Source organism: Ananas comosus, unplaced genomic scaffold, assembly GCF_001540865.1.
Source record: "Ananas comosus cultivar F153 unplaced genomic scaffold, ASM154086v1, whole genome shotgun sequence".
Classification (NCBI taxonomy): Eukaryota; Viridiplantae; Streptophyta; class Magnoliopsida; order Poales; family Bromeliaceae; genus Ananas; species Ananas comosus.
In genome coordinates, this window is record NW_017893426.1 from 69,445 (window position 1) to 78,752 (window position 9,308).

A 9,308-nucleotide genomic window follows, 5' to 3' on the forward strand; every position below is an offset into this window, starting at 1 on the left:
ACGGTTCAAATACTCTTCGACCGTTTCATCTGACATTTGTCGGTATAAAGCCAAGTCGGCGATCGATAACTGTGGCTCCGACCTATAAAATCGCTCATGAAATTTTCTTTCCAATTCGTCCCAATCTTGGACGGAATTGGCTGATAAACTTGTACACCAAGTAAACGCCGTTTTAGTTAACGACGTGTTAAACAATCTTAATTTTAAAAATGGATCTGTCGCGGCTTCCCTACACTGCGCCGTGAATCGTGCCACATGTTCGACCGTGTTTTCGGTCTCATCTCCAGAAAATTTGTCAAACTTCGGCATTTTCCAGTTTGCCGGGTATGGATGCTCTGTGTCTATATTTGCAGGATAAGGTGATCTAAATATAGGCCGCATTGCCGGCCTTGCGCCTACTCCAATAGTATTTCGAATGGCTTCTTCGATTTGCGTATATATTTCATCATTGTTTCCCTGCAAAGGAACTTGTACTTGTGCTGCATTCGGTCCTTGTAATGGTCCGAAGTTTTGTACTATAGGATTTGCTCCTTGAATATTTGGAGCCTGCCCCCCAGCTCTAGCCCCTACATTTTGGGGCTAGTATGTTGCCATCGGCGGAGGTGGTGGCAATCCCCATATAATTTCTGGCTGTTGACCGGTATTGACGACGACCGGTCTGTAAGCCGCTTGGAATGGTGCCCCCTGGTATTGGGGCTGTGCATTTACCGGTATCGCAGGATTTTGCAATACTAGTGTCATCATAGGCCCTTGTAAGCCTGTCATTAGTTGCCCATTTCGAGTCAATAATTATCCTATTCGTGCAATATTTTCATTATAGGCCGTGACGGCGACCAGCACCGCATCTAGTCGAGCGGTACTTTGATGGATATTTTGATCTAAAGTTTGCAGGACTCGGCTCATCTGGCCGAGCGCCTGAGTTAGACTCGGCTCTTGATGAGCCGACTGTCCACTAGTTTCTCCTTCAACTGGCAAAACTGATTGACATTCGCCAGCATTGTCTGAATCACTAGGTTGATCACTCCCAGAATTTCTAGGAACAACTCTATTACGTAGATTCATGGCGTTACCATCAGCCATAATTTATATAAAATATAAATTTACCTAAAACGTGTCCCACCGAGCGTGCCAAAATTGTTTGTAGCCGAATTTCCCGACCCTTGACCTGGTCAAAGATCCTCCTCGGGAAGAGCGTCGGGGTGAGGAACGGCTCCGAACGATGACCCTCGAAATATGCGCCCTTCGACAGATCAAGCGATTCGGCTGATGAGGGATCGAATCAGCCGGGTTCGAAAACCTCTATAGTAGAATCGATTCGGCTGGGATGAGCCGAATACTTGAAACAAGCCAGAAAGTGGGCAAAGAGAAGAGCCGAATGGCCAAAACAATACGAGATCTAGTCGGCCTGAAGAGCCGAAAATGACTTTCTATTAGATAGAAAATGGAAAAGTACAAGAATAGGGGAGTGATGCCATGGGGCAGACAGACTCCAAGTATATTCTACAAGGGAGTGATGCCCATGGGGCAGACAGACTCCAAATATATTCTATAAGGGAGTGATGCCCCTGGGGCAGACAGACTCCAAAGATCTAAGTTACAAGAACTACTCCTAGGAAAGCAGTAAATGCGGAAAAGAAAAAGATTACATTCAAACTACTCCTAGAAAAGCGATAAAATGCAGAGTAAATAACGGTGGTCTTTTGTGCGCAGGGGCAAAGACTCCTATTGTAGGCTTCAAAGTTACTATTTATAGCCCATATTATTAGTTGGTTGAAAGTAGTTGGGGGAAGTGGTTGTAACCATGATCGTGGAAGTTATACTAACTCCTCATGTAAGTTACGCTAACTCCTCATGGAAGTTACGTCCCAGTCTTCAACTGTTCCCGCCTTCTTGTCCTTCAGGCAGCTTATTGCCGACTCCTGATGTACCACGTGTCCTTACTGGCTCATACGTGGGTTAGGTCGGCTCAATTTTGGTATCAACAGGCTCCTAACAGATTGTTTCAAAAGAAAGAAAAAATTATAAATAAAACGCCTACAATAGACTTTGTGACTTAGACACGATTGAGAGTCTTATACTTCCTACAATAATAACAATCTCCCACAAAAAAAAAAAAAAAAAAAAAAAAAAAAAAAAAAAAAAAAAAAAAAAAAAACCCTATGAGTTCTCGATTGTTTCCACAATAGTTTATATGAAGTTAGAGGAATAGTTAGTGTTAGAAGTTAGATGAAGTCAAAAGTTAAAAAGTTACAGATAAAGTTAAAGTTAGAATAAAGTATTTTCGCTCCTTTTTTGGTCCTGAAATCCCAAATATGAATTGGATGAAATTCATAACAATTTACCCTACAATCACTTTTCGGTTGTAACCTTACAACTTTACCATTCAAGACTCCCTATTTCTTAACTTCGCTAATTTTATTACTCTTTTTTTAATTACTAAACTCGAAATAATTTTAATATTAGATAATAGAATTACAATTTTGGAATAAAGGCTATAATCCTGCAAAACATAGGGCATGCTTGTTGTACTCAAAGTAGATGAGAGCAAAACTTGGTTTCAAAGCCCACTTCTGTTGTTTAATTCGCTAGAAGATCAATTTCCCATGTAACCCAAACTTTTCTAAAATGTGGAATTGACTTCACTTCCAATCGTACAGAAGCTAATTATGAAAAAAATTAATAATAATTAATTGAAAATAACTTTTCTCCTTGTCCTTATCTTAGTGTAAACTTTTTTAGTAAAATAGATTAAGAAAATAATTGTAGTTTTCAAGACATTTATTTTTTATCAGACAATCAAGCGAACAACTATAGTAATTTTTCTTTTCACCTTTAACTTTATTGTAATAATGAATTTTCAGCTTAAGCACACTTACTACAAACAAACAAATAAAGCGTTGGCATTTCTCTCGGAAACAGCGTTCCCTGTAGACCCATAGGATTCCGTGCAGTTTTTTAGGCAAAATTGTCGGGCTCTGATTGGGGGAAATCGACGGGTTTCCCCAGCAACTTCTTGATCTCTCGAGATTTACACAGAGAGGGCCTCTTCTACATTTTTTTTTTCTTTTTTTTGGGGTTTCTTTGTTATTCAATCGCAATCTATATATAATTATATTATATATAGATATATATATATATATATATATATTTAAAAGAAAAAAACTATTATTTCACAAGAAACAACATACAAATTATTATCATTATTATTCTTACTCGTCCGTCATACTCTCTTTAGCCAGTAGAAATACACACATACAGATTAAGCAAAGCACATACATGCATACATATAATAAAAAGTTATTTTTCGGATTGATATAATATATATATATATATATATATATATATATATATATATATATATATTTTACTTAGTGGAGGGAGTGAAGGACATGAGCTGGCGAGATTTGAGCCAGGGCCTGTCCCAGACGACGGCATTGTAGATCTTGTGGGAACCGTCGGGGGCGGCGACGGCGATCTTGAGGTAGTACTGCATGCCCTCGACGACCTGCTGCTGCGCCTCCACCACCTTCACGAACGCCAGCGGATTCGCGTCGCGGCCGCGCAGGCGGTTGTTGTACTCCCCCACGGAGAACCGCCCGAGCTCCTGCACCTCCTTGTTCGACCCCACGTGCTTTATCTTCGTCAGCCCCCCCACCTTCGGCTCGTCCACAGCGTGAACTGCTGCAGTCAGAAGAAGAAGAGCAGCGAGAAGCAGCAGCAGCAGCGGCAGCGGTGCCGACCGAGGAGAGGAGTGGATTGAGGTTTTCATGGTTCAGATCGAAGAGATCTATTCTAGTCTAGATAGATGAATACACGGAGAGTGGGAGAGAGAGAGGGCTTGTTGTGCTGGTTTCTTTGGTTTCTGGGGGTTTTGGTTTCTGGGGGTAGTGGGTGGTTGCGGGGCTAATAAATAGGCGTTAATGTGTCCGGTCACGCGGAAATCAGCCGCGTTCGTGTCAAACGGGCCGGGCGGCCCGCGGCCCGTCCGGCCTGGCACGAGAGTGGGCCGGGCCAGGCACGGCACGGCACTGTAGCGTGCCGTGCCGGCCCGGCCCGACCAGTTAAATCGGGTCGTGCTGGGCTTCGCTCCCGCGGCCCGATGGCCCGGCACGGCCCGGCACCACATAGGTCCAGGCCGTGCCGGGCCTAGAGGGTATCCAGGCCCGTCCCGGCACAGCACTGCCCGGCCCTTGAGGCCTGGCACTCCCGAGCGGGGCCCAGGCTCTGCAGCACCCAACACCCAACCCAACCCCAACTCCCAAGGCCCTGCAGCACTCAACTCCTGTGGCTTTGGGACTCCCAAATGAGAGTTGGGCTGTGGCTTTGGGAGGGGCTTGGACTAAAATGCCCCTCCCAACAGTCAAAAATTTGACTGTTGGGATGGTATTTTTGTCTAAAAAATTTAAAATTTTTAAATAATTTAATTTAAAATTTAAAATTTTAATATTTTTATAAATATATTTTAATTTTTTACTGATATATATTTTTTTAAAAATTAATATTAATATTTTTATTTTTCAAAAAATTTAAATATTTTTAAATAAAATTAATAAAATAAAAAAGGGCTGGCCGAAGCCCGGCCCGGCCCGGCACGGCCCGTGCAGTCCGGGCGGGGGCCGTGCTAGGCCGGGTTCCAAAAAAATTTGGCCGGCACGGGCACGGCCCCGATTTTTGGGGCTGGCCGTGCGGGCTGCCCCTGGCCCGTTTCGGCCTGGAAAATGTGGGCCGGCCCGGCACGGCCCACATTACATCCCTACGTTCATGGCTACAAATATCTCAAATTTTACATTATAATATATAATTATATATATATATATATATATATATATATATATATATTAATATATTATATATTATCTATTATTATATATATATATATATATTCGGTGAAAATAAAAATCTTATAAAACGTGATAATATAAATTAAAAATTAGATTAATGATATTGATTATTTTTATTATAGTATATAGATTTTTCGATATCATTTTATATATATATACATATAGAGCGAGGGTACTATGCTTTCTCGAAGCACAGAGCCTTCCGTGCTTTGGGTCGTTTTCGATGTTTCGACTTTCTAATCGTCGATCGACTCCGTTAAACTTGATCTACAGTATTTGAAGTACTTAGAAAATAAATTTTTAGATTTTTCAATATCATTTGCTAGTGATCGAAGGGGTTCAAAATAAATAATTTTAATGACCGTAGTGAGCCGTTTGCAAGTTTAACGGTGTAGAATTATCCAAATCACGTGAAATTTTGTAGAAAGTTCTTATACTATTATAATAAGATCAATATCTTCGATCTAAAATTTTTTAATATCATATTATCATAATTGTAAGATTTTATTTTCAGCCGTTGATTTGAGCCTCTTCGTTCACTAGGCAAATAATATAAAAAAATCAATATTTATTTTCTAGGTATTCAAATATCTAGATCCAAGTTTAATGGAGCCGATCGTACGATTCGAAAATCGCAACATGGAAAACGACCTGAAAGCACGGAAGGCTCCGTGCTTCCAGAAGCATTAGTAGCCTCACTCTATGTATATATGTATATATATATATATATTATGTATATATCATAATATATATTATTATAATATATATATTTGATATATCAATATGTATGTATTAATATATGTATGTATATGTATATGTATGTATATATATATTATGTATATGTATATGTATGTATGTATATGTTAGTATGTATATGTATTATATGTATGTTATGTATATGTATGTATATGTATGTATGTATATGTATGTATATGTATGTATGTATATGTATGTTATATATTTATATATAATATTATATATTATATATATATATATATATATATATTTATATATATGTAGTCTTGTGTGTATTAGGAGTATGGAGCCTCCGTGCTCCTAATCGTTTTCGATGATGGAGCTTCCGAATCGACGATCGGTTCGTTAGACTTGATCTAGTGTATTGAACTATGTAGAAAATAATTTTTATGCTTTTTCGGTACGTATCATTTTCCTAGCAGTCAAAGGGTTTAAAATCAACAATTTTTAATGGTTAATGTATACCATTTGCAAGTTTAACGGTGTAGAAATATTCAAATCAGATGAAATTTTGATAGAAAATTCTTTATACTATTTACAACAAGATCAATATATTTGGTCAAAAATTTTAATGCTATATCACCACATTTTGTGAGATTTTTATTTTCAGCCGTTGATTTTGAACACTTTCGATCCTTAAGTAAATGATATCAAAAAGTCATAAAATTTATTTTCTAGATATATTTCAAATATATTAGATCAAGTCTAACGGAGCCAATAGTCGATTCGGAAGCTCCATCATCGAAAACGGCTTAGGAGCACGGAAGCCTCCGTGCTCCTAATAGCACACAAGATCTACTATATATATATATATATATATAGAACTAGGCTGGAATACTATCAATAGCACCAAGCTATTGGTGCTATTAATTTTTTAGCCCTTGAATTGAGAAATGGATGGTTATGATGATGTGAGTCCCCTAGGGGTTGAGTGAGTGGTTGGTTGAATAATATATTCTAATAAGTAAAAATAATCAAAGGGTTAAATTTAACGAGGAAAAACTTGATAGTATCAAATCTTTGATGCTATCTATAGTTCCCCAGCCGGACTCTATATATTATATTGGATTGCGGGTAGTTTGACACTTTACCGTTAATGGGTTATAAACGTTTGCTTTTGGTTTTTTATGTTTTCAAGACTACATTGCCTATATGATCCAAACTATACACATTGATTTAAAAGGGTGATTCGGCCATACATTTTTCAAGTTGATATCCATATTGATATTGCCTTTGCTGTAGTGAAAGTTGGCTTTGGCATGCGTATAACTTGTGCTGGTTTGGATCATCACCCTTTTTCCCTTTCCACCTTTTGTCCCAAGAATTTACTTTAGCAACATTTAATATCCATTTAATATCTATTTGGTGCTTCTCTCGTAAACTGATTTATCAATGCTGAATTCCCTCTTCCTGATGGTTTAATAATGGACAGGAGAGTGAAGGCGCCACAGAAGAAGCAAAGAAGAGCAACCACGCCCTCAGGAAGCTCGAGAAGCGGCAACAAAATCGTACGCTTGACCCACACATCGAAGAGCAATTTGCCAGTGGGAAGTTGCTGGCCGGCATCTCTTCTCGCCCTGGCCAATGTGGCCGAGTTGATGGGTAAAGTGGCCTTTCCCCTTTCTGGCATAAAATGCAGATAACCTTTTGATGTGGCCGAGCTGATGGGTAAAGTGACTATTGTCCTTTCTGGCATAAAATGCAGATAACCTTTTGGCTGCGTTTGGTTCGGGTATAAATAAGAACTGCTAGTTCTTGGAATAGATACAAGTTCAGATATAAGCAGGAACTAGACAAATTTTACGTTTGGATGAAAATTAGGTTGTTCCTAGTAATAAGATAAATAGTATTTGGATGATTAGATTGGAACAAGAGGAATAAGAGTTATAATTTGAAATTAAAATTATATTATGTAATTAATAGTAATAAAAATATTACTTAAAAATAAATAAAAAATTAATTATTAATAATTAATTATAAATAATAAATTAATAATATGGATGATCTAATTAATAATAATAATAATAATTATTAATTATTAATAAATAATAATAATTATTAATTATTCTTATTAATTAATTATAAATAATAAATTATTAATAATATTGATTATCTAATTATTAATAATAATTAATATTAATATTTATTAATAAATTATTATTATATTTATTATTATTTAATTATAGAATAATAATTAATAATAATATCCATTATCTAATATTAAGAATAAGAATTATTAATTAATTATTAATAAATAATAATAATTATTAATATTAATTATTAATTACAAATAATAAATTATAATAATATCGATTATCTATTATTAAGAATAAATTATTAATAATTATTAAAAATATAATTATTATTATTAAAATAATAAATTAATAATAATATCGATTACATTATTAAGAATTAAAAATTATTAATAATTAATAATAAATAATAATAAATATTAATTATAATAATTAATTATAAATAATAAATTAATAATAATATCGATTGTCATTAAGAATAATAATTAAATAATATTAATAAAAAAAATAATAATATATTAATTATTTTTAATTATATAATAATAAATTAATAATAATATTATCTAATTATAATATTTAATTATAAATAATAAATTATTTATTTATTAAAGTTAATTAATAATAATTTAATAAATAATTAGATTAATTAATAATTTACTGCCATTAAAATTAAATTTAGATTTTAATTAATCTTGTTTCTCATCAAGGAACAAGTTTGTTCCAGGAAACGGGTGGAACAGCAGTTCCAGCCTTATACCAGCTAGTTTCCAGATTCTGGGAACTACTGTTTCCGGGAACCAACATTGCGTTTGGGAACAAAGGGGGGACAAGGCTTATTCCCCCTTGTTCTCGAACAACACATACCTTGGATATATCATGATATGTGCGTACTTGTATATATATATATATATATATATAATATATATTATAGAGAGAGAGAGGAGAGGAGAAGAGAGAGAACTGAGAGAGGAGAGCGCGGGGGAGAAGAGAGAGAGACGAGAGAGAGGAGAGAGAGCAGGACTGCTGTGCTCTCAGGATCTGAGCCGTTTTCGACGATGGAATTTCGAATCGACGATCGGCTCCGTTAAACTTGATCTAGCGTATTTGAAGTTTCTAGAAAATAATTTTTACAATTTTTTGATATCACTATACCTAGTGATCGAAATGATTCAAAATCAATAATTTTTAATGGTTGATATATTGCCGTTTTCAAGTTTAACAGTGTAGAAGTATTCAAATCAGATAAAATTTGATACAAAATTTTTATACTATTTGCAACAAATCAATATTTCTGATCAAAAAATTTAGTGCTATATCACCATTTTTTATAGAATTTTTTATTTTCGCCGTTAAAAATTATTAATTTTGAATTCTTTCGATTGCTAGGTAAATGAAATTGGAAAATCGCAAAAATTATTTTGTTAGAAACTCAAATACGCTAGATCAAGTTAACGGAGCCGATCGTCGATTCGAAAATTCCATCATCGAAAACGGCTTCAGGAGCACAGAGACCTCGTGCTCCTGAGAGCACACAGCCCTGCTCTCTCTCTCTCTCTCTCTCTCTATTGTATATATATATTATAATATATGTATATATATATATATATATATAGTATTATATATACATATATATATGGTAACTAATATATTTATATATATTATATACATATAATATAAA

General features: G+C 35.3%; 1 protein-coding gene across 1 annotated transcript; it reads right to left on the reverse strand.

Annotated features, from left to right (window-relative positions):
- Nucleotides 1-3,338: 3,338 nt before the first annotated feature.
- LOC109706027 (cysteine proteinase inhibitor 10-like) lies at nucleotides 3,339-3,905 on the reverse strand. Its single transcript, XM_020226828.1, has one exon. The coding sequence runs from the start codon at nucleotides 3,767-3,769 to the stop codon at nucleotides 3,365-3,367; it is 405 nt and encodes a 134-aa protein (XP_020082417.1). The 5' UTR covers nucleotides 3,770-3,905; the 3' UTR covers nucleotides 3,339-3,364.
- Nucleotides 3,906-9,308: the final 5,403 nt, after the last annotated feature.